The sequence below is a fragment of the Natrix helvetica genome, assembly GCF_964273705.1.
Source record: "Natrix helvetica genome assembly, chromosome: 4".
NCBI lineage: Eukaryota > Metazoa > Chordata > Lepidosauria > Squamata > Natricidae > Natrix > Natrix helvetica.
Genome location: NC_138550.1, coordinates 144,767,575 through 144,795,072, shown reverse-complemented (window position 1 = coordinate 144,795,072; position 27,498 = coordinate 144,767,575). Strand labels below are relative to the sequence as shown.

Genomic DNA, 27,498 nt, shown 5'->3' with positions numbered 1-27,498 from the left:
TAATTTTGTTCTTAATGTACTATTGTCCAATTGCATTTATTTTTATTTCTGGAGAGATTAATGCATTAAAGGTGTTTAGCTGGTGGGTAAGGATGTAATATTATCCTGCCTGCATGAGTCATGTGCTTTAAAAAAATAATAATCTGGCTGCAGGTTATTTTTCTAAAGGTCATTGGAAAGGTGAATAGCAGAGATTAAATGATATCATTTTTATGTTTACCTTTATTATACTGTGCAGAAGTAGGGCAACCTGGAGAAATTACTTCATTTGGATTTCCTCATAACTTCCTAAGTCACTTGTTGGTTCATTCAGCTGGAGGGAATTGCACAGAACTATTAAGAACTTGACAATTGCTGTACTGTGCCGAGTGCCTTTATCATGCTGAAACAAAGGCAATATTATTAAAGAGAGAGGTGTGCTGTTGAATTTATAAACAAAGGTAAACAAATGTATAAAAAAGCTTAATTCTTGTCTTGGTTTTCAGCTGTAAAAACCATACTATAATTGCAGATCCTTCAGCAATGTGGTTGACTAGAGACTGATTTATGCTAGTGAAAGCAAACTTAGGGATCAAATGAAATTATGTCCTGTCGAATAATATAATACTGTATCATTTATCCAGAGTTGGGATGGGGACCTTTGTTGCCAAAGTTTTATCAAATGCCAAGTTGCTTGTACCATATTATGATGATTTAGTCATTCTTGAAACTCATTAGCTCTTTTTCTGTTAATTTTTGAAGCAGAGATGTTCTTTAAATATGCTATAAAGAATGTCACTTGTAACTATATGAGAAAGATGACTTGAATGTTTACCAGGACAAAATTATTTGATGCAAACTGGAAATCAACAGTGAAAGGAGAACTATAATAAAAATGTTACCGTGATTGGGTCAGATCCATTACATGTAAACAAGAATTGATACATACTTTGCTTGGAATTGATTTCTTGTGGCAGATTTTCATATTTCAATACATCATATACAACTTTGTATGTGTTGCAAACCATCTATCCTGGTTTTCAGGAAAATGAAGGCAACATAGCACATATGTATGTATGTATGTGTATGTATGTATGTATATATGTATGTATGTATATATATGTGCGCACACACACACACGCATATTAGCAAAGGAAACTAAGAGAGGCTCTATTCAAGCATTTGAAAACAGTACCTCTGGCTCAAAGTTGAAGCAAATATGGCATCTTTGAATAGAAGTGAAATGAGAAGGGGGAGAAGGACAGATGGTATAACATGAAACATTAATCCTATGCCAAATTCAATTGCAGAGAGAAAAATTCAGCTAGGCAGTGTCTACTCTCAAAGCAGGACTGTGACCTGCCTCCAAACCCAGCCTCAATTCATTTCCTCTTAAGCCAGATCTGCATGCATGATTCTGCTGTTGTGTCTTCTACTAAGGCTGAACATGTCAGTGTAGTGAGCTTACCAGAATCACAATTGGCTAATGAACCTACAGGTTTTGAGTTGTCCACAGTTTCTGATTTTTGAAGTATCTCATCGAATGTGAGTGTCTACAAATGCACTTGTGAGTGCCCTTGACAAACAATGTCAGGGGATGAAGTTTTGAATAAGATTTGGGCTTCTCTTATCTTAAGTTCCATCCCCCGGATATTACTCAGCTCCTAAACTGGTGCAAACTTAATCCACTTGCAAGACTAGATCGTGTTCTCCATCTCTGCCATGTCTGATGATTGGCAGCGGATTTCTGTAACATATGCCACCTGATCTTTTTAACAGGAAATATCCAGAATCCGGAACAAAAAGTTTTTCTCTATGCCATTCTTATGCTCTTAACAGATTAATGGAATAACAGAGTTGGAAGGGACCTTGGACGTACCATTAATCAATAGGACATGGTTAGTCTGTAGGAAATTATGAAACCTGCTTTTTAAATTAATTAAAAACAATAGGTTCTTCATTTTAAAAAGGTTCTAGAGTTGTATGTGATGGATTAATATTTTTACTTTGAATTGTAATACTAATATTTTTCCCCAGACTTTTTTCTCTATAGCCTTTAGGTATCAAAAGAGAAATAATTGGTACCTGCACCTTTTTGTCTCTAATATGACAGCTGTTTTAATTTGTATATGTGTATGGATTTCAGACATAAATAAATACAATTCCCACATGTGGTGAGATTGAGAGTGGTTTTATCACATACTTCACAGTTCTTCTCCAAAGAGGAATTAGAAGAGGAATCAGTATTGACCTTGTTAGCATGTAATATAGTATAGGAGCATATGGGATTTAAATAAATCTGGAACCACAATTTTTAATGTTTATAAATAAAAAGTGGAAGATTTATAAGTCTGATAGTCACACACGTACTTTCCTTGAGACTGTTCCTATAGTCAGTATAAATAAATATCTATTATGAACACAGATGAAGAAAATATATAAATTGAATACAACATATAACAATGTTAATGCATCAGTAACATACGTAATTATCAGTAGAGTAGATAAAAAATAATATTGTTCATACTATTTTAATTAAAGTTTATTCAAAAAGCAGGTGTCAAGACTTATATGAACAGCATATAGAACAACAAACTTGAATGGAAAAAATGGTTGTGAGGGTCAGCTCTCTTGTGAAACTATAAGAAACACAATGTGCCCAGATAGACTGAAGTAGGACAAGGGTTGTTGTTCTTGTCGTCGTTGTCTACAATGACATTCAGCAGAAGATGCTAGTGCGTTCTGCCCCAAACCTCATTCTCATAGCATTCATTGCTTTTATTTTTTATCTGTTTTCTTTGAAATCCAGTGATATTAGTTACATGATTCGTGATTCATATTCTTCCGTCATCCATATTGCAGGGTAGTTTATGGAGGAGGAATTTGGTTTTTCTGTAGGATTAAATAGCTCTACCGTTATCAATAAGAATCATGCACATTGCATTTTCTTTCTCATGATACAGTCCTACCACTGACAGCTTAAATGGTGTCAGTACTTTACCCTAGTATCTATTATAGATATCCTAGTATCTATTACCCTAGTAAAGTACTTGGGATGCCTGGCTTAAATAAAAATGTGACCTGAAGTACAAAAATATGTTACAGCCTGCTTTCTGCTTTGATTTATGTAACATTCTCTGACACTCAACTATATTTCTTGATTTTGCATATCTCTTTTTAAATTTTCTAGTCTGTGACATGCTTTTGCCCAAACTAGTTTTGAGGATATAAAAAACCTCTTCATTCATCTTTTGGACAAATACTTGTAATTGCGTTTCATTTTGTTCTATTATTTCATAGACAACTGACTTTATTTGTCACAACCAGAAATACCATGTTACATCAATTTATATCCCTTCTATGTTTAGGCTGGTAGAAGATGCTCAGTTGATGAATAAATTGTACTTTATAATCTGTGGAATTAAAATAATAATGAGCATGAGAATCCAGGAGAAAAGGTGTACATTTGAGTTTGCTTTAGCTTGTTATTGTTATCTTTTCAGTGTTAGTGAACATTTCAAAGCAAATGGGTAGGCAGGAAATTTAATCCATTTAAACCACAAATTTCAGTGGTACAGTCTGTTGCAGAACAGGGATTGAAAATCTTTTGATTTAAAATTTAATTGGTGTACCATATGCGTTAGAACACATGATAAAATGACTCAAAACTGGCATGCATATTGCTTATCATTATTGTGTCTCCTCCTGTAGAAGACATGTTTGCGATTATTTGGGAAGATTGATGATAATGAAAAGTCTCTTGTGATTGTGCTATGTTTGATAATTTAGTCGTCCACTTGTAACAGATAAATGACATGGACGCAAATGAACTCACTGAAGTAGAAAAATTTTGAGTGGATGGGTTGGAGTCTAATTTAATCATGCTTAAGACTAAACCTGCTGCTTTTGAGGGTTTACCCTTCTGTAGTTAGTATCACCAAAAATTCTATCCAGAATACTTCTGCCTACAGAAATCTTTCCTCCCTCAAGCACCACCTCATTTTTTTAGAGGGTTCAAAGGGGAAGGGAATTGCATTATAACTGAAATGGGGAAAAGTAAACAGAATAGTAATTTGAAACAACTAAAACACTGGTCAAGAAAAGCATTACCCACTGGTGGTAATAAAGAGGCTGTTTTATACTCTTGAACTATATCAACTTTCCTCCATCCATGAGGGGGAAATCCTTTAGCCGGAGGCAGGAATGAAGTTGAAACCCTGAAGACTTCAGCATTGTTCTTGATGAGTTTTCCCTCCCCACCATGCATGAAGGGAAATTCCTTTGGAGGATTTCTCCTACCTGCGATGCATGAACATATACAGAGTGGATTTTTTCTGCATGTGCCATGGAGAGCGAATGTCTTAGTGGCTTTTGTTAACCAGCAAAACAACTAGCAGAATCAGCGCTGGGTACTAGACCAGAGTTGGCACGATCTCTCCTGAATAAAGGAAAGATCATTGATATTACCCATGCGCTCTGGACAGCAGCTCCTTGTGAGTAAACTGAAACTATCATTTTTTTACATTGGCTTATGACTGAGTTACTTGTCCCAGCTTCTGCCAACGTAGCAGTTCAAAAGCATGTAAAAATGTAAGTAGAAAAAATAGGAACCACCTTTGGTGGAAAGGTAACAGCATTCTGTGCGCCGTCAGCATTTAGTCATGCCGGCCTTGTGACCATGGAGACATCTTCGGACAGCGCTAGCTTTTTGTCTTTGAAACGGAGATGAGCACGGCCCCCTAGAATCAGGAACGACTAGCACATATGGGTGAGGAGAAGCTTTACCTTTATGACTGAGTTGGGATTTTTACATCAAGCTCCAGTTTGCAAAGCAGCCTTTATAGGCACTGTGCTTGACAAACTTTATATCTTAATCATTTTTTAAATTATTTTCTTTATTCTTTGCATGTAATGGAGAGATTAAGACCTATTGGACTGGCAGACTTCTACTGTATTGATCAAATGAATTTCCCTCGCTTTAGAAGATAATAGGATAAATTTGATTTTGAAGAATTTCAAAATATATGTTTTTTTGGACTATGCGGCAAAAGGGGACAGATGGATTTCGAATTATCGCTTTTAATTATTTAAATGATATTTAAATTATTTCACATTATTTAAATGGTAAAACATATTGTTTTGGGGGGATTTGTAAGACCTTGAAGGCTGGACACTGGAGCCAGAGGATAAAGAAAATGGAGCAGAAATTCTTATTGCAATCTTTTGAAAACTTTTCAACTAAGTTTTGGACTGAGTGGCAGAGGTTGTCTTATGAAGTTGTAAAAGAAGAACGAGTTGTAGTGGATGTTTATAAAATTAATTTGAAGAGGGACTTAAATGTAATACAAATGGATCTGATAGATGACTTCTTCCTCACAAGAGATAAACAGACATTAAATCAGGAAATTGGTTTGGATAATTTTTTTTCTCTGGATGCACAAATGAGTTCTTCTAAGATTTGGAAGAACTTTTTTTAGATGTGACAAACAGGATAAAGTTTAGTTACTAAAGTATTTTCACTTTGTAATATGGATGAGCAATAAATTTCCTAAGATCTGTTTTTAAGGGTTAAAGAATTTGAAACTAGAAAATATTTATAATAATAAATCCAAATCCAAATCCATTTATGGGATTGTCTAATTTGATCGGGTTTAAAAAAAGAAAATAGTTATATCTGGTTTCTATCACTGGACGTAGCATTTTGATTTTGTTTTCCTTACTTAAGAGAATAAGCTTTGGGTAGAAGAGAAATTATGTTTTATTTGGAGATGGTAATAAGCTATTAAAATTTTTACCTGCTGGGATGAAGCAGGAAGCTATTTCTTTTTTTCCCCTCTTTTCCTTTTTTCTTTTCCTTTTTTACACATACAGACACACAATCACACTGTGCATTTTTTGTAGTTTGTATTGACTTTTATCATGTATAATTCTTAATACCTTCTTACTCTTACACATCTTACTCTTTCTGTTTTCTCCACATCAGCAACCCTGTAAGGTGGGTTGGGCTGAGAGAGAATGACTGGCCAGCTGGTTTTTATGGCTAAGGCAATTCAGTTTTAAAACTCTGCTTTCTAGCCAGTGCTTTAACCACTAGACCAAATTGGCTATATTATAATATATATAAGGCGACGTGGTGGCACAATGGTTAGAGTGCTTCTGCTACCTGCTGCCTGCCTGCAATTTAGCAGTTCAAATCTCACCAGTCTCAAGGTTGACTCAGCCTTCCATCCTTCCAAGGTGGGTAAAATGAGGACCCAAGTTGTTGGGGGCAATATGCTGACTCTGTAAACCACTTCAAACTCATGTCATCATGGCATCATCACGTGACATATCGTGAATTTCTCCTCTTTGTTAAACCAGGCATGGGTGTGGCCAGCATGTGACGCATCTCACTGCGGGCCGCAAGTTTGATACCCCTGGCTTAGAGAGAGCTTTAAAGCATTGTAAAGCAGTATATAAGTCTAAGTGCTATTGCTATTTATATACAATCTTCATTGATTGTATTTTGGGAAGCAGATGTAAACTGAAACACTCATAATGTTTTTTTTTAGCCTCAGTACTGCAGATTTAAAGTGAAAATAACAGTTCAATTTATATATTCAGTTGAATATTTTATTTTTATTATTTTATTTTATTCAGTAGACTGTAATATATGAAGAGATTTTTTTTTGGGGGGGGGGGGAAGCAAATATACCATATAAAAATACACTGAGAATGATTCCTTTGTAATAATACCATCATAAAAATGGTGTTGATTTAGCTTGTAAGTCAATGTACTCAATTTTGGTCATCTTTGTTTTTTAAATTTTTTTGCTGCTTTCTGTATTAATCCATATTGAATTTTTATCGTAAAATTACATTCTTTATCTTCATCATTTTCCATTTGCTGGGATTGTGTAAGGTTTACTTTGTTATAAACTTAATGACTGTTGCGTTTATTAGCAGTTAAACCCATTTCACATTCTTCCCTTGTTTCAATGACATTTAGTAAGGTTGATGTATACATTAAAGGGGTTTCAGCAAAAAATACACAAAAGATACTGTCTGCAGATTTCCACTATTAGATCTGACACTTTCGCCTACAGTATATAGAATTCTCAACATAGGTATGTAACTTACATACTGAAGAAACAAACAGGTAAACCTTAAAAGAGAGAGCTAAGAAGATCCTCTTCCGTTTTTTCCACATTTAAGAATATTTAAAACTACAGCGATAGAATCTCAGTTTGAATATGTACTTCATATCAGGACAGGATGTTAGAAAGACCAACATGCAAGGTCAAAAATTAAAGTAGGGTGTCTTAACCTCTTCCACCTAGACCCCAGAATGCATTTGAGAGCCAGCTTTGAAATTCATGATTCAGTTTTAAATTAATAATCTATCTTCTATTTAACTGGCTCTTGTCTACACAAATTAGCATTTTCTTCCATTGAGGTAGGGTCGTCATCGTCGTCCCTAGTCATTTTTAAGCCAGAAATTGGTTGAGACTGAAATTTCTATGGGATCTTCAGTTTAGCTACATTGTTAATTCATCTGTACGTTGAACTATTCTGACACTGGGATTTCAAATAATCAGCCGATTACCTCCTCTTTGTCTCTTTTACATACTTTCCAAAATTCAATCAGAACAATACATAAAAATAGATTGAGCACTTGGGAAAGTGAGCCCTTTATACTGTGATGCAGAATTTTCTTAGCAAAATCACCTTTAGTAGAGAGAGTGGATGCTGAGAGAGCAGATGGAATGAGGAGGGCTCTTGAAATCAGAAGATATCATCTGTTCATTCAAGGTAAAATTCTCCCTGTGATGCATAGCACAGTCAAATAAGCTCATTTCAGTGATCACCCTTCTTCCTAAAAATACTTGTGCAGAAGGAAATTCAAATTTATCAATACAGTACAATAGCCCATGTGAAAAGATATAATACATAATTTTGGGGTGAGCTCAAAAGCAAGGTTTCCTTAAAAAAATTAATGTCTTGATCAGAAAAGGGACCAATAAACTTTGGCCAAATATATGCTAAATCTAAAAGAAAAAAAATTACAATTTGAGGAGCACATGGGAAAGAATAAGAATACAACATTTCTTGTAGGAAGGCTGTAGGGAAGGCTGTAAATGAACTGACCCAAAGTAGCCTTATACATTCTTATTCCCTCTTTTCTCCTTTACTTGTGCCATCCAACTATGCATATTTACAAAATCATTGATATTCGTCTTTCATCTAGCAAAGTGGACATAATCCATGAAAATTTGTATGTAAAAAGAATCATGTAGGTGAGATGGATGTGTGTACATTTGATAAATAAGTAAATAATAACATTGGCTGATCCTTAAGCTATGTATTTGTTTAACACTAATACTTTGTTTCTCTGATATCAGTTGACTATTGTGTAAAAACTTATAAAAATATCTGTTGCTAAATGAGACCAGGTAATGCTATCAAAGAGTAGCTTTTGGCTGTAGATTGTGGACCTCAGATAAATAAACTGGCTAACTTTTAGCATACTTGTTCTTATTTCAGGCACAGCTTTCAACAAAATGAGCTCCTTGATGGACTAAATTTCATAAAATAAAACCATATTCTTGCAGGCAGTAAAGGAATGGATTAGAAAATGTGGAATAGAAGAAACAGTGTCTGTTACTTGAATCTATTAACAACTCAAAACAATCTGAGGCATGCACTAGTTAAATCTTAGAAAGTGCTACAGGCAAGCCACCATTGCAATTGCCATAGAAAATTATTGTTAGTCGTTAATGTTGATAGTTTATATTGTAGGAATTACTAGCAGATGGAAGAACAGATGACTCAGAAATACAGTATTAGCAATCCATATTTTTTTAATAAAAAACTCTAATAAGGATTATAGCATCTGCTAGATTTATTTAAATAGTTGCTAGGAAGAAGAACAACTTGTTTTCGAAGTAAACAACTTGTTTCAAATTTATAGCACATTTTGTGAGTAAATATCTGTTTTATTTACAATTTTAAATAATTTCAGTCATTAGGGGATTACTAGGTTGGAAGGGTCATTCTTCTGGTCCAATTCCTTGTCCAGAACAGAAATCCTCAATACCATCCCAGACAAGTGACTCTCCAGTCTTTGCTTGAATATTTCCAGTGACAGAGCATCCATAACTCCAAATAAGTTATTATTTTGAGTTTGAATCTCTCTCTAAAGGATTCATCTCTCTCTTCTTTAAGCTAAAGATACTTCTTTTAATCATTCTTGATAGAATTTAGTCTTCAAACCCCTTACAGTCTTTGCATATTTTGCAGTTTCTCATTATTCTCCCTGTACTTTGGCAGCTAGAAGTGGACACAGGATCCCAGATGTTGTCTGAGTGTCTTGAGATTGTACTCAGTGAATGCAGCTTATGAATACAGCTCATAATTGCATTTGCTCTTTTGGCAACACACTGCTATATGTGGTGGTAAATCCACATGGTGGATTTATTAGGCTACCCAGATTTTCTCCCATATCAGTAAATCTGTTTTTTCCTACCTAAGTGCAAAACAAATTTCTTACCATGGGGGAGATCTGATGGATTCCGTTTATATAATTAATAGTATATATGTGATCTAATATGACACCTACCATATTATTAATTTTGTTGAAATAGTCTCTGGGTATCTCTGAAGAGAAATCTGCCAGTGTTGTTTAAATAATTATTTATTAGACTGCATACTTGGGAACCAAGTTACATTTATAATTCCAAGTGATAATTAACAGTTCCATTATAAGTTTATAGAAGTCAAGACCAAAACATTTAAGGAATTTAAAACTTCCAAGTTTATCTATTAGTTTGCTAGGTTCAGTTCAATAGATTTCCAGCTGAAAAGACTGCTATAGACTCATTGATAAGACCAAAAAGGGGAAAAAAGGATTAAAAAAAAGACAAACAAAGAAGAAGGCGCTTTTTAAAAAATGACTTTTAAGTCATTTTTATAATACCCTGCTATGGTGGACACCAGATGGGGACAGAAAGAACAATCTGATATTCCTGTCTGATGGTGTAGCCTTCACTGCAGTCTGTTGCAGTGGCTATTGCCAGGTGTCTGTTGCCAGTAAGGGAAGGAAGAACTGATGCAGCTAATCTTTCAGAAGAACCAGAAGAGCTCAAATATTTCATTCTTCCCCACCCCCCAAGCAGACGTGTTTATGGGGTGGGAGGTGTCAAAAATGTTGACATGTTGGCTCCTTGTGCATGCATGTAAAAAAGTGGGAGGTTATTTTGATCACAGGGTCATAGCTGCCATCTTGATTCCCATATCTCCTCCCGTGGCCGCTGTTGCCCTCCAAGTATATTTGTGTTAAGATATTACACAATAATTTAAAGATCATACTGCACACCGACAGACAATTGTTTTTTCTCTCTCACTACTGGCTCTGTAATGAGTTTTGAAACACGCTTTTTAAGGTATTCTGGAAATGAGACCTTGCTGTCTATTTTAGAAGTGCCCTACGGGGTAAATAAGAGTTTCAAATTCTATTCTGAAATACAGATTTTCAGCCAGGTTTTCTACTGCAGAATGTTTTCTTTCAGTAACACGCATTATTTATTTAAAAATTTAAAAGCTTATGCTCATTAAAACTTGTTGGGAAGAAAGGTATCATAGTATTTGGCAAGTACCTTTGTGAAGTTTCTCGGGAATTCTTGGGACATCCAAGAAGAATTTTGATCAATTGCTCCTGCTTGGAAGGTAACATTTTGAAACAATATTTCCAACAGTCTGCTCTTGGCTTTAGAGCGCTGTGTTTGCTTTCAAAATCCAGTGCTGCTGTTCACAAAACAGTTTCTCTGTGTGTACCACCATATGACTCTTTTAAATCCAAATATTGGTTCTGGGTTCCTATTTGGCACTTGAATGTTACAACTGTTGTTTCAAAGGGTTTCTGAAAATATTCCATGATTGTTCCAAGCTGCAAAGTGCTTAATTCCAACAGTTCTGCATCTTTTAAAGAAGTAGTTGCTTCTAAAACGTACTATTTATACTTTGAATGTGCCTGTGTGTTTGTATGCAATTGCCTTCAAGTCAGAGTAGACTACTAGCAACTGTCTGGACTAGTCCCTGAAGTTTTCTTGGCAAGATTTTTGGAATAGGTTTGCCATTGCCTCCTTCCTGGCTGAGACTGGCTTAGATATGAAACACAGCTTGCTCAGTAGTAGTAACTGTGAAAGGGATCTTGGAGTCCTAGTGGACAACCATTTAAATATGAGCCAGCAGTGTGCAGCAGCTGCCAAAAAAGCCAACACAGTTCTAGGCTGCATCAACAGAGGGATAGAATCAAGATCATGTGAAGTGTTAATACCACTTTATAATGCCTTGGTAAGGCCACACTTGGAATACTGCATTCAGTTCTGGTCACCACGATGTAGAAAAGATTTGAAGACTCTAGAAAGAGTGCAGAGAAGAGCAACAAAGATGATTAGGGGACTGGAGACTAAAACATATGAAGAACGGTTGCAGGAACTGGGTATGTTTAGCTTAAGAGAAAGAAGGACTAGGGGAGACACGATAGCAGTGTTCCAATATCTCAGAGGTTGCCACAAAGAAGAGGGAGTCAAACTATTCTCCAAGGCACCTGAGGGTAGAACAAGAAGCAATGGGTGGAAACTAATGAAGGAGAGAAGCAACTTAGAACTGAGGGGAAATTTCCTGACAGTTAGAACAATTAATCAGTGGAACAGCTTGCCTCCAGAAGTTGTGAATGCCCCAACACTGGAAGTCTTTAAGAAGATGTTGGATAGCCATTTGTCTGAAACGGTATAGGGTTTCCTGCCTAGGCAGGGGGTTGGACTAGAAGACCTCCAAGGTCCCTTCCAACTCTACTATTGTATTGTATTGTATTGTAACAGCTGGTTTCATACCTAAGGCATAATTAGAACTCACAGTCTCTTGGTTGCCACTACACCAAACCAGCTCTCACTATTTGTATTAGTTACCTTATAAATGATTGGGTTCCAAAGACAAGTCCAATTTAAGTATTTTGAGTATTTCAGTTAGTGCTGTATAGTATTCTACTAACTTAAATACTTTAATCATTTTCCTATCCTTTTATGCAGAAAACAGAAAAATTATAGCATTGCATATTCTACTTCGCTTTCTAGTTTTACTATTGTAACATGAAATAAAACTTAAATTTTTGCTAAAGCCAAGGTCAGAAACATCAAAGAAGAGACTCCAGGTCCCAAAGCTGATTTTTCAAGAGGCAACTGGACTTTCTTGTTTTTTCTTTTGAAGACATTTCACTTCTCAACCAAGAAGCTTCTTCAGTTCCTTGGCGGGGAACGGGATTTATGCTCCTTGCAGACAGCTGGTCATTTGCATCCTTTTAGAGCGTTGTTGAGCCACTTGGAGGTTCATTTGTGTCCTCAGGATCACCTGTGTAATGCAAATGGGTGTGGAGCCTTCTTGGCTGCAGGATGTTTTTTGCCCTGTGTTCCTTCATTGTTGAAGACAGGCACAAGCTGTTGGGGATGATTTTGTGTTGTCTACATCTCAAACTGAAGTACAAATTGTTCCTCTAGTCTACAATTTTTCTGGAAATCCATTCATACTCCCACACCAATCGAAGGGTGGTCATCCCAAAGTGGATAGCTAAAAGTCTTAACGGAGATTCTCAGTCATCCAGGTTGTGTTTGTCCCAAAGGTGCTTTTTCAGGAGGCAACTGGACTTTCTGGTATTTTCTTTGGAGACTCCAGGGTTTATCTGTATGAAGAAAAAGAAATCAATTTTGAAAAAAAAAATAGGAGCATGGGCCAACATCACTATAATATATTTGATTTTTCTGCAGTTTTCCAAAAAGGATGATAAAAAATATAGATGCAACGCGTACATAACACAAGTGAATTTAACTACCCACTGCATAGACTATCTAGTTCAGGGGTGTCAAACCCACGCCCTGAGGGCTGGGTGTGTCATGTGCTGGCCCCGCCCCCTCCCAGTTTAGCAAAGGGACAAAAAGTCCCAATATGTCCCGTGATGCCGCCATGACACCGTTTGACACCCCCTAATCTAGTTGGCCAGATAAACGTGGTTAATTCTGGTGCTATGATACAAAGAATTTGATCTGCATCTGTAGAATGTCTGCATACTGTTTCAGTGTGCTGGGTGTAGTAACATCTAGGAAAGTCTGTTGAGATTGGGACAGAAATTTGTAAGACCTCTTTACATTTGAGCTGAATATTTGTACATCTGAGCATTCCATTTGCAGAATGCAAGTGGCCCTTGTTATTGTCAGTGGTTCATTTCCAGCATCACACTAGTACAACTCCTTATAGCTAAGAGAATGATTGTTCTGCTTGATTCAGAATTTTTTTAAAAAAGTTAAAGACCTTGCCCATTTTCTCGCAGCTGGCACATTAGAATGTACCATGACCTCTTTTTCACACACAATATAGGTTGGTTGTCATAGGAGATTCTCAGTAGTACAGTCATTGTGTTTCAACCACTATTTTATAAAAACAAGTGGGATGTTTTTGCATTACATATTTTTTCTGCTATATAGTTTACGGTATAATATTCAGTTTTGTAGACAAAATGATGTTTTTGGACCACAGAATAGCTTCACCGGGAAATTGTTTTTATCTGATGAAGCAATGGTGTGTATTCATGCCAGAGTTTTCTTCCACAGGAAATAAAAGTTTCTGTTTAAGTCTAAGTAATCATGATGGAAATAATCAAATTGATAGCTTTAAACTGCCCTCTCTGAGCTGAACTGAGTAGATTATGTATTTTTATTCTCAGTTTTTACTTAATTGTGTTGCTAAATCATTTCCTCTTTACTCCTGTTATTCATAGTTTCAATGAATTCTTGTTCATTTTTGATGTAAAAGCTTTTTGTAGGAAAGAGTTACTATAGTGGTGTTGGAAGAACTGTCCAACTGGGCTCAGTTCCAAGTGGGGAGAAAGACACCGGAAACAGGGAGGCTGCTTGGAAGGAGAGTTTAATGGTGGACAGGACCACATGGGTGGGCAGCTGACCACATGGAGTGGAGAGTGAATGTTATTTATACCCTCTCTTGGGCTTTGATCTTGAGCTTCCTGTTCCTATGGCAAGGGCATGTATCCTATTGGTTGCAGACTCCCATGTGGAGTCATGTTTGTCTAAATCGAGTTTGGTTGAACCTTGCTGGGTGATGTAATGAAGTGGCTTGGTTGTGCCATGTGGTGAGCTAGTTATTATGTCCTGGAGGGTCATGTCTTAATCCCATCACCCTGGAGCTGAGGTCTCTTGTTTGTAGATAGACTGGCCCAGTCTTAATGTGCACCAAATATCTGCTGGGGTCAGGGAGCTGCTCTTTGTCTTTAAAAACCTGTTTCTCCTTTTCTCATCCAGGGAAATATAATATTCTGCCTTCTTAATATTTCCCAAAATATTTCATTCTTCTAAGGATGCTAACTTTCTTCAGTGGTGAGTTGCATTTCATGCCTAGTACATTATTCTGTGCACATATACATGTGCAAGCACATTTTATGCAGCATTTCTAATATTAGAGTTAGCATATCTGAGCTGTAGAAATCTGGACAACCACTAGATAGTAGCAGATAGTTTTCGGTATCTCTTTGTTCCCACCTGGTGATTGATTGGATATTTGCAGCCTAGGGAAGGCACTATACTGGAAAAAAAGGGAAATGTTGATGATTTTAAAAGAAAAGTATATCTTATAGCTATCCATATTTTCTATTTTTAGTTATTCATTTTTCTATTTCAATCCACTTCTTAGGCACAGAAAAAATCATGACAATTCTTAGTAATAAAAATTAAAATATATACTAAAATCCAGTTGAGAAATGCAGTTAAACATAGTTAGGTAAACATACTCATTTCAGTCCTGAGCTATAGATATTCTTCTTTATTGGTAAACATATTAAGGAATATCTTTCATTTCAAATAATCTCCTGTTGTCATATTCTTTAAGAAAGTTTTTTCTGGAGTGAATTCTCATTTGGAATTTTGTTGTTACATTAACATTCTTATTAATACTTGCTAATAGTTATCCCAAAATACTTTCAAACAAGTAGCGTTTAATCTTATAACTAATTCTGTTTTAAATCAGTTTGATGACAACCTTACATTTTTAATCTTTAATTTGATCCTTTTCTCAACTGTCAACATTTTCCCTAATATTTAGAATCAATGCTTTTGGAAATACTGAGTATCAATTAACCTTGAGTCCAAATAATAAAATGTTAGTGTTGATTGGTTAAACTAATTTTAAAAAAAATAACAACATGGGAATATAATTAGTATGTGTGCATGTATGCATACATACACAGACTCTCAGGATGGTGTAATAAATATCAATTTCACTCTTGTGTTTTCCATTCTGAAACTGAATTATTCCTGCAAGTGCAGATGAAGAGTCCCAGGCTCCAGTATCATCAGATTATTGCAGGTGTCTTATTATTAAAAGTCTTATTATCATCATCATCATCATCATCATCATCATCATCATCATCATTGCAGGGACCCCTTATTATTTTTGTAAAATTCCTGAGGATGTTAGGAATACTTGGAAAATTGCTAATGTAATATTCTGATAGAGAGAGAAAGCCACCTTCTTTTACTTAATTTGGACCATTTTTCAGGTGGATTTTATCTTCCTAAATTAATTTGCCTTGAAATAAGCGTGGGTGTAATCCAGTGAAGTATCTACACAGGAGGGGGGGGCGGGGGGAGCTTTGCGAGTCTTGTTAGCATCGCCAGTTCTGTACAGTCATGAGTTTGCAAGATACTACAAGTAAGCATATGAGAAAACAAATTAAGAAGAAGGCGGACGATAATAATAGTTTTTCACTACATCACATCACACTTTTTGTCTTTTTTATACATGAAGAGAAGTGGAGCTTTGAATAAGCTTTATTTAAAGCTTTCCTCCTATTCCTCATTCTGAGTCAATCTTCTCCCTACCAACTTCAATTATTATTAGCTTCCTGGAATAAAGCAGGATAACAGTAAAATAGCAATAGCAATTGTTTAACCTTATATTGAGTTTACCAATACTCCTAGCTATTGTAAGGAAGAGGTACACTCTAAGGCTAAGCCCATGATGGCGAACCTGTGGCACAGGTGGAATGCAGAGCCCTATCTGCAGGCACACAAGCCATCACCCCATCTCTGCTGTGCATGTGCGTGCGCCTCCCACCGGTCAGCTGGCTTTTGGGTGTCTGCCACGCACGCATGGGGGGCAGGGCACATGCAGGAGATGTGCATGCAGGGGCAGGGTGCATACAGGAGATGCATGCACATGTGCAGGGGCCATGCACGCATGTGCAGGGGCAGGGGGTACAAGGGTGTCACATGTGCATTGCATTATGGATGTATGCGCGCTTGTGCTTTCGGCATTAAGCGCTGAAAAGGTTAGTCATCTCTGCTCTAAGCAGTCAATGTATACTAGTGCTCCAATTGTCATTTTGTCAGTGATGGTCATTTTGAGAGCTGTTATCAATATATTGTCATATATACATATATACATAATCATTTTTTTTAAATAAGTGATTCAGAACAGCATATCCTCTCATAATTTATGTCTCATAATTTTGAAGATTGTCTGTCCTGCAGTTAAATGCACACTTAATTAAATGTAATCTGCAGGTTGATAATAAATATTTCCTGCACAGTCCATTGGATGAGATTAATTCACTGTTTGATACCTTATATTATATAAGAGACTATGAGATGAGTAGATGGTTATGCATTCATGTGCAACTTCTACTATGAGTGAAAATATTTTTATTAATGAAAAATGTTTTTATTCTTACCCGAACAGTTAAAAAACCTAAGTTTGGAAGAGCTGCAGATGAGATTAAAAGCTTTAGATCCAATGATGGAGCGTGAAATTGAAGAGCTTCGTCAAAGATATACTGCTAAAAGACAACCAATTCTGGATGCTATGGATGCAAAAAAAAGAAGGCAACAAAACTTCTGATTTTCTGAAGAAGATAATGATACGAGTTGATCTGGACACTGGGAGAGTCTTCATAACTACAGTTTTTGAAAGGCGAGTCGTTTGAGCTTTGCAACAACTCAAGCAGAAGGACAAAAGGAAAGCACGCTAAATGTCCTTGAGCCCAAGTGAAAAATATGTTCTGTTTTTCATGTTTTGATACAATAGATGTTTCACATTCCTGATCTCTTTCAGCAGTGTTTCAGTAATGCTGGGTGTTATGCAGTAATGACTTGGGGTCCTAGTAAGACTTCAAGCTATTTCAAATTTTCCAATTAATGCAGAGCTTTAAGTGGCAATGTATGCGCCTATCATTTAAAGGCATATTTATTCCACATGCTTTGGTGATTTATTTATTTTTATGCTTGATGCTTCTTAACTATAAATGGTGCTTGCAGTTAGTGGAAGCCAGGGCAGAGTAAGTGAAGTAAGTGTATGTTAATGGTCACACTCTAAATGGAATGTATTGCTGTATTAAGGGCTGACTCAGGTAGAGTATTAGCTCCAGCTGGTTTGTAAGCACACACGTGGGTCTCATGGGGTTTTGATTCAGGAGCTTGATGTTGAGTGTAGAGAAATACTTACATAAGGATGAGCATGCAGCCTACTCCTCTACTCTCTCGGGCATCTCTCTTTGAAAATAACAGGGTTCTGCAGTCTTAAGCAACTCCTTTTTCCAGGGAAATTACACTGGAGAAATTCCAAGTGGATTTTGTCTTAAGTCTGTTCCTTTCACATACAATAGGCAGGATCTTACAATGTAAGAAACAAGTGCCTATATACTGAGTTTTCTGTCTCTCCTTCCCCCCTCCCTCCCTCCCTCCCTCCCTCCTCCTTTTCTTTTTAATATAGAAAAATGCAGATCACTGAGTTTATGGTGCATATTTCTATCTATCACTCTTTTTCATTTTGCATAATTTTCGGAAATTCCTTTGGCTTCACAATAAAGGCTATTTTGTAATCTGCTTACCTATTTACTCCACTTACCCTTTCCCCTTATTTTATTGAAATTTGGAAATGTTTTCCTATTACAAACACACTCTGAGAAGCACTAATTGAAAAGCCAAAGAAAATTACTCTGATTCCAGCATTCTTTCATGTTTTCTCTTTGTTTTCTTTATTTTTTTTCCTGATAGTTTCCCCTTCAGCAGCTCTTCTTTGTAATCATTTCCATGGTAATAAGTTCGTTCCTGTAGGTATCCCAGTACTGTTGTGTAGATATTTTCATCTGTTATCTTATGTGCTTTCCTGGAAATATGCTCTTTAAATTTAATTTCCTCAATATGCTATAGCATTCCCCCATTTTTCATTTATTCTGTCTAATATGTGAAATGTATTGTATTGTCTATATTAATAGCTACTTTTGTATGCTTATGGAATCTATTTTGTAAGTCATATTACAATTATGCTAAGAGGGCCACAGATTTATTTTGTCCTTACCTTCCCCCTTGCCACTAATTTGCATGTTAAGATTCTGGATTTTAGTGAATTGTTTATTTTATTATGTGTTTCAGTCATTGTGAGCCACTAAAATTATGCACTGAAAACTGGAAGACCACAGTGTATTCTGAAAAGCCTTAAAATATTTGAAATAAATTACCATCCTTTATATTTCAGCTGAGAACAATTTTACCATGTGTATGAATACACATGCATAAATTGAAACCCAAAATATAAATTGAAAATCACAACCTTTTATAGCCTAAATGAGCTGCTATAAACCATAATTTTTAATAGAAATGAAATATAAAAAGTTATGGTGTAAACCTCACTGGGGCTAATGTCTCCTACTGTTTTTCATATCAGATTGATTGCAATTTACTGTGAATTATTTTTTTTTAGGAAGGCATCTAAATTGTTTTGCTAAATAGCAAATAGATGTATAGATAATTATAAGTGATTCTAATGTAACTTATAAAGCATTCTTCCCAATATACTCTATAATAATATATGATATTTAAAAAAAATCAATCATAATTGGTATTATGGGAGCCCCCTATTTGAAGCAATTGAAATGCAAACAGAATTGTGTGTAATAATAGCTACAAAAAGAGTCTGAAGAGTGCAAATGGAATAGAACTGAATAGTTAAGAATGATTCCTATCTGTAATTCTTGGCCAGTACTGTATATGACTCCATAGTCATTGGCTTAGTAGTGGAAAGACCAACATTCACAGCTATTGCCGAGAAGTTCAGAATCCCATAGTTTCATAGAGAGCTAGGAATGAATATGTTTAGTCTAACGAGGTTAGTCATTTAGATTAGTCTCTAGTAAGATTTGTCCATCTAGAAACTTCCTTTAATGTCCTCAGTTTTGCAGAGCATTCTAAAATCTTGTACATTAAAAAAATGAATGTCTCAATATTCTTTTTTCTGATCTGTGAAAAATACCAAAAAAAGATTAATCAGGTCATCAGCCTTGGCTTTTCCTGGTGTGCCTTATGCAATTTAACCAATTAAAAATTACTTGATTCTTTCTTTTGGTATTGCTTTGATTATTATTATTAGTAGTATTATTAACACAGTGAAATCCAGAAAGACAATACTAAAGCCAACTGCCAGGCTAAGACATATACACAGCACTTGGAAAGATCTCTGCTCAGATACTAACATAAATTTGACATGTACATTTTGGTATAAGATATGCACAAACTTCACTCTTTCCTCCTACTGTCCTTCTTGACTTGCCAAGGTTACCCAGGAAGTTTTCAGTAACTATCACCATAGTTTTTGCATTGCATCCAGATAACAAATTAAGGTTCAGAACAAGCCAGAAATTTAAAAACAGTTGCAAACTGTCATTTCAGAGTCTGTCTTGCTCTGAACCTATGTTTCCAGGTACAAACATAATCAAAAACCCATGATTATGTGAAGACTTTCTGAGTTAATTGCAATATATCAAGACAGGAAGAAACAAAGTCAGGACTGAAACCATGGGCACAAATATATTTTTTTTATTTCCATTTTTTTTGTGATGCTTTGCTTTAGCCTCTGCTGCTTATAATTGATTGGTGTTTTAAATGATAATTGTTGATAATTTTATTGTGTTTCAAATTTGATTTCTATAGACAATTTGTGCTTTTATTGTAAGTTAAGTGGAGAGATGTTAACTAGAGGAAGAGTGATCATTCTTAGGATAAAATGAAATAAACTTTATATATCTTTGCTTCAGAAGCTACAAATGTTACAGCCTGATAGGGCCAGTGAATATCACACTTTCCCTCTCATTCTAGAAAAATGGGACTCTAATAAATACTATAGATTAAAGCTATATTCTAAAGGAAACGAGATTGTGAAAAGTAGCAGACAAAATATAATATTAGGAATTCCCTGAATTTCTCTACAGTTATTGTATTAATATAGTCAGGGTGAGCAGATAATTTGATTTTATTACAGTTAACCGATCAAGGCAAAAAAGTTGTATAATAATGAAATTTAGGGATAGGAGTTATATGCAGTTGACCTTTTTATTATTTCATATTTATTAATGTTTACTGAAACATACCTTACTTGTGCTCACAACCACTTTTATTTCTACTAAAAATATACATTTTTGTAAAATACTTTTTTAATTAAAACTTGCAATAATTCTAGTATAGACCTTGTGAAATTTTAACTCAGAGTGATTTATGCTTTGTTTCCTGTCTCGTATATAAAAGTTTTACTGTTCTAAACTACAATTTCCCCAAACCCTGAAAGATAAATGTTTGTTACCATTTTGAATAAAAAAACTATTTTCCATCAATGTCTGATGTTGTGTCATTCAACTAGCTTTTTTAAACTGAAGAGTATAGGTAGTCCTCGACTTACGACCACAATTGAGCCCAAAATGTATGTTGTTAAGTAAGAATTTTTAAGTGAGTTTCTTGCTACAGTTAAGTGAATCACTGCAGTTGATAAGTTAGTAAGTAACCCGGTTGGTAAGTGAATCTGGCTTCCCCATTGACTTTGCTTGTCAGAAGGTCGCAAAAAATGGTCAAATGACCCCAGGATGCTACAACAGTCATAAGTATGAACTAGTTGTCAAGCAGCTGAAATTTTGATCAGATGACCATGGGGATGCTGCAAAGTTTGTAACTAAAAAACAATCATGTCACTTTTTTCACTGCTGTTGTAACTTTGAACACTCACTAAATGAACTGCTATAAGTTGAGGACTACCTGTAGTAAACACTTACTTGAGAATGTTCAATTGAACTTGAAGGGATTTACTTTTGAATAAATATGCCTGGAATTCTCAGTTAGGTACAGCCTTTGATGTGCTTTCTTCAGAGAAAATTCCATTGAAATTGAACTAATTGTAGATGTGCATGTCTTAGAACTAACACAAAGCTTGTCAGCTTTGCTTAGAAATATGGTTTGTTTTAATGGTAACTCTATGCATTAAAGTTATCTCTAGAAGACACTAATGGAAATTATGTTTAGTCTGCTGTTTGAAAATCAGAGAGTAGTATCCCAGAAGCTGTGTTAAATAAAGAGATTGTGTACAAAATACATGGATTCTTTTAAGGAAGTCAGTAGTAAACCAACTTTCAACTAGAAATGTTTCTTACATGCAGTGGAATTGGCACCAATTCAACTCCCTTCTAATAGAGAAATATTTTATTGGGGGAAGTTTCATTCTACTGTCATCTCTCAGCAGTTAACACCTTACTCAAAGCCAGTGAAAAAGGTGAAGAGGGAGTTGGATAGGTCTGGGGACTATTCTAACCCAGCCTTAGCAGAAAAGAGAAACAGACTCCTTGTGCCCTCTTCATTTATCTCCGGATTACCGTATTTTTCAGAGTATAAAACACACCTTTTTCCCTCAAAAAAGAGGGTGAAAATCTGGGTGTGTCTTATACACTGAATACAGCATTTTTTGCCTCCCGAAACCCCACCCCTTCACCAAAATGGCCGTACAGAGCCTGTAGAAGGCTTTCAGAAAGCATGTAGGGGCTGGGGAAGGCAGAAATGAGTGAAAAACGGACTGCTTTTTGCTCAATTTTGCCCCCTCCCCGCCCCCAGGAGTACCTATAAGCCTCCTGAAGGCTATGCATGCAAAACATTTTTGACAAAAATGGGCCCGTTTTTGTGAAAAACAGGCCATTTTTGGAAGGTTTGCAGAGTGCAAAAACTTTTTTTTTTAAAAATTGCCTCTTCCAAACCTTGGTGCATCTTATATTCTGGTGTGTCTTATACTCCGGAAAATACGGTAATCGCATTCACACACCGAGAAGGCAATAGTCCTTCAAAGAGTTAACTGCAGTAACAGACCTTATCAGTTCCTTGTGATAATTGCCAGGCCCTGAGCTCCCAGCTGTAAAACTGCAAATTAAGTACTGGCGAGCAATCTCTGAGGCATGAAACACGAAGAGCCAAATCTTCAGAAATCCGAACGGTTGTCTCCTACAACCACCAGTCCCCTTTCCTTCTATTTATTCCCCAGCCAGGGAGGAGCCATTCAGCATCTACGTATGTCTTTCTTCCCAAATCGACTTCTTGTCCTCAGTTGTTCTCCTCTCCTAACAACTCTGCGCATACGCGCATCTGGAACAGGCCCAGCTGCTCTTCGTCCTCACTTATCTCGGCCTCCAAAGTCAGCTGCCTCTCCAGTGGCTGGGAAATGTCGGATGGCCCTGGCTCTATCTCTGTGTCCGATGCAGGGCATCCATCAAGAGCCTTCCCCAGACTCCAGAACTGGCCCAAGTTCCTCCCCAATCTCCTCATTGTCCGAGTCTGCCACCAGCTCTGCTGGCAGCTGACAGGTCACAATAGGAACTTTGGCTATAAACAGCTGTGGGTGCCAACATTAGCCCCTCCCTCCGCCCTGAGTACTATAGTCACTTTCACTATTTGCTTGATAAGAGAGCTTGGGAGAGAGTTTCATGGCAATAGTCTTCCTCCCATTCCTTCCTACTTCACAGAAATGGTTCACTGCTACCTTCAATAGGTTGGAATAGAGAATATTGCTGGGACAATGCTTCTCATGTTTCCCCCCTTAAAATAACAACATTCCCAAAAGATTGAAACTATGACATTTGCCAAGCTATCCATCCATATTGATGTCGATAACGTGATTACTTAATAAATAGGTGAAACAGCAATAGCAATAACCCTTAGACTTATATATTGCGTCTTAGTGCTTTACAGCACTCTAAGCAGTTTATAGAGTCAGCATATTGTGCCCAACAATCTGGAAAACATGTCCAGAGTAAGGCTGACTTGATTATCAATTGAAAAAGCACTTCATAGAAGGCAAACACAATGCTATGCTATGGATCATCTGATAAAATCGTTCTACCTATTTAAAACTCTTTCCAAAAGAATTCATTAACCAAGTAAAGGTGTCTTGGAATCAAACTGGATTCCAGGTGACTACATGAACATAGTACCTGTTTTAATAGCACAATTTTCTTGGTAGTGATACAAAAGAGCTCTGCCATTTGCCTCTTTTGAAATATTTTTTTTAAACTTCCCAATCTTACAAAGAAAAGTTCAGCTAAACATTTCCTTTTAAGGAAGTAATTCAGAGTAGTACATAGCTTTTACCCAGTAATATTTAATCTCATCAATGTATATCAAAGCCTAACTACATCCTGCAATCTGTAGTTCATCTTTAAATATTATCTAGCCTTCCTCATCTCGAGGTCTGAGATACAGAATGTATCAAATGTATGGAGAATTCTAATGTCGGGGCCAAAATCTGACTCACTTAAAGCAACCAAATCACTTTGAAGCTACAGCAAAGAAAGTATTAAATGTGCAAACAAGTACAGCGTACACCAGGCTTTCAACAAAACGTTAGCAACTTGTTGAGCTGAGGAGCAAAAGCAAAACCACTAGTTACCTAGCTTACTGCCTTTCAAAGGTAGAGACAAAGATGAGATGGGAAAAAAACAAACAATGTAAATTGCAGCATGATGTTTGAATGTTCATGGAATATCCATCTGGATGACATTGCTATTTACATATTGTTTGTCAGTTTGCTTCCAGATCCAATTCAAGGTGTTGGTTATGGCTTTTAAAGCCCTTCATGGCATAAAGGTAAAGGTTCCCCTCACGCATATGTGCTAGACTCTAGGGGGCGGTGCTCATCTCCGTTTCAAAGCCGAAGAGCCAGCGCTGTCCGAAGATGTCCCTGGGGTCATGTGGCTGGCATGGCTAAATGCCGAAGGTGCACGGAACGCTGTTACCGTCCCACCAAAGGTGGTTCCTATTTTTCTACTTGCATTTTTACATGCTTTGAATTGCTAGGTTGGCAGAAGCTGGGACAAGTAATGGGAGCTCACTCTGTTACATGGTGCTAGGGATTCGAACCACCAAACTACCAACCTTTTGGATCGACAAGGTCAGCATCTTAGCCACTGAACCACCATGTCTCTTTCTTCATGGCATAGGACCAGGTTATCTGAAGAACCATCTTGCCCCAATTACGTCAACCTGTTCCATGTTCCATGTTCCAGGGAGAGCATATTGCAGATCCCATTGGTTAAATAATTCCAACTAGTGGGATCTAGGAAGAGAACCTTCTCTATCATTGCCCCTAATGTTTGGAATATCTTACTCCCAGAGATGAGATGCCCCCACTCTTCTGGAGTAATACACTGCCCTGGGCGGGTGGCATGAAAACACTTCCTCTGCTGTTTTAATATTTTCTAACCTTAATTCTTAACATTACTCTTAATTTTATCTTAACACTTTCTGCTTTTCACATTATTGTATGTTTCTGTTTGCAAACAACCAAGGTGGTATAGAAATGTGACAAATAAATATTATTTATCACTTTTCACTAGGTCAGCATGCTAGCAAAACTCTCTATGAGATCTAGTCAATTAATAGGAACAGTTTGGGTTATTGATCTTTGTCTGATCAAACTCAGCTGTTATCTATAAGATCGTGCTTGGAAGCCTTTAACCCAGTGAGGGCAAACCTTTTCAGCACAAAGTGCCCAAACTGAAACACCAAAAACCCAAAGACCAGCTGGCCAGTGCTCGTGTGCGCATCGGCCAGGTGGTCTTTGCGTGCAGTGGAGTGCCAGAAACTCGAAGACCAGCTGGCTGAGGCGCATGCGCCCATTGGAAACCAAAAGACCAGCCGGTGATGGCGCATGTGCCCACAGAGAGGGCTCTGCATGCCACCTCTGGCATGCGTGCCATAGGTTCGCCATCACAGCTATAGCTTGCTTATATGTGAATTATATACATATATAGCACTATTTCATGAGCTGCAGTGGCGCAGTGGTTAGAGTGCAGTACTGCAGGCTACTTCTGCTGACAACCGGCTGACTGCAATTTGGCAGTTGAAATCTCACCAGGCTCAAGGTTGACTCAGCCTTTCGTCCTACAGAGGTAAACCACTGTAAAGCGGTATATAAATAATAGTATTTAGACTTATATAAAGTCTAAATGCTTTTGCTATTGCTATTTTTAAATAAACACTAGGGATAATATTGGTTTTTTCAAGCTCTGATCAGACTCAAACATTTTACTTTCAGCATAATATGCACAATAATCCAATGTAATGCATAAAAAAAGAAAGAGCATCTTTATAGTTTTGTATGGTTTAGCAGGAAACAAAATTCTCTTTCAGGATATCCTATATATTTTGTTTTGAATAGTTATTACTAGACTTAATTATACGTATTTCAATGTTGTAAGCTGCTCAGAGTCACCATGCAGTGAGATGGATGGCAAATAAATTTAAATCTTTTTCTTTTAATGACTCTATAATCCCTTGCATTAGGGAGGAATTGAGGCCACTGAAAGAAACTGAGCATTTACTGGCTGGATGCCCTTCCTGATGCCTATGAGGAATTCACAGCAGATATTTTCTCTTTGTGGCAAGAAATTTCTACCGCTACATAGGATCGAACTCACAGCCTTCTGATTGTGAGATAAGAGCATCACCTCTAGGTCACTACACCACTCTAAATAAATGTAATAAATAAATAAATTGTGGGTCTCGGCAGATAAGAATAGTATTATTAGCAAATCTGAACAAAGTCAGTTCCACATAAATTTGATATGAACTCTTTAAAAAGTTGTGGTTTTATATCTTTAAAATTAGATACATGCAATATTTTTTGTACATTATTCCAACCTACAATTGTACATTATATTTTATAGTTGTGTTTGTGTTTTGGTCTTAAAAGCTTTTAATGCATATTAAAAGAAAAAATGGATATTTGAAAAGTTTGAAAAAGAAACAGCTTTTTTAATAAAAACCTATCATACATCAATGTCAGATCTCCTTCTGGGTGAGATTGGAGAGCCAGTTTGGTCTAGTGGTTAAGGCATTAGACTTCAAGTAATCCCCGGGTTAGGAGCATTCCCTTAGTGAACGTTCGAAGTGCCCTCTAGTGTTTATGAACAAGTCCCAAAACTATTAATCTTGCAGCACCACGACAATTGTTCACCCTTACAAACAACTGCAGAGGCCTTCATCTGCAACATTTGTCCTGCACTTTTCTGGCCAAAATGGAGGTTCGAAGAGATAGGGTGGCCCCTCTGATGCTCCGTTTAGGCCTCCCCAGGCCTCAGCCATCACATTGCAGGCCAAAATGGAGGTTCGGGAGGGTGGGCCTGCCCCTCCAATGTTCCGTTTAGGCCTACAGTATGCCAGACGAGGCCTGCATAGGCCTAAACGGAGAATTGGAGGGGTGGACCTGCCCCTCCGGACCTTCATTTTGGCCTGCAATGTGCCAGCCAAAGCCTGCGCAGGTCTAAATGCAGCTCCATTTGGCCGGAAAAATGCCAGCCAAGGCCTGCAGAAGCCTAAATGAAGTGTCAGAGGGGCATGTGCAGTTGAGAGGTTGGAGAAGAGACAGCTTGCTAGATCTTCGCATGGTAAGTGACCCAACATGGCAGATCGGGTCGGGGGAAAGCAATTGTGGGGAGCATGAGGTATTTCAGTGGGTCTGGAAAGCCTTGGGTGGTGTGTTCCATCACTAGCCCCCCCTCAATAGTCTTCCCTGCCCTGCAATACCTCATGTGCATTTAACGAGCCACACATTCAATTAACGAATGTATGGGCAGAAGGAGGGAGTGATTGTGTTCAAGGTATGAGATTCACTCCCATAAATCCTCAGGAATGGGCAGGCTCCATTGCCTTCATAACAGTGGTGGCTTTCAAAAATTTTTAGAACCTCTTCTGTAGGTGTGGCCTGCTTTGTGGGAGTGGCTCGCTGGCCATGTGACTGGGTGGGAGTGGCTTGCCAGCCATGTGACCAAGTAGGAGTGGCTTGGCAGTCATGTAACTGGGTGGGCATGGCCAACTTGTAAAATGTGGTGAAACTCACTTAACAATGCTCTTGCTTAGCAACCAAAATATTGGCTCAGAAACTATGGCATTTGAAGCATGCTAGTCTTAAAGCTATCAAGTTACAAGACCCTTGCACCCCTAACCCTTTAGAAAAAAAAGAGTTTAAGACTTGTGGACTTCAACTCCCAGAATTCCTCCTCCAGTCATGTTGGCTCGGGAAATCTGGCATTGAAGTGTGCAAGTCTTAAAGCTATCAAGTTACAAGACCTTTGCAGCCCTAACCCTTTAGGAAAAAACCCCAGGGATGTTAAAACTTGACAGC

The 27,498-nt window shown here is 37.1% G+C and overlaps 1 protein-coding gene across 1 annotated transcript in view; it reads left to right on the top strand.

The window, feature by feature from the left end:
- Positions 1-20,670, top strand: part of STK3 (serine/threonine kinase 3) — a 124,162-nt gene extending 103,492 nt beyond the window's left edge. The window contains exon 11 of the mRNA XM_081950331.1: positions 16,759-20,670. Within this exon, the coding sequence (XP_081806457.1) occupies positions 16,759-16,917 (159 nt within the window). The 3' untranslated portion in view covers positions 16,918-20,670. The remainder of the gene's footprint in view (positions 1-16,758) is intronic.
- Positions 20,671-27,498: the final 6,828 nt, after the last annotated feature.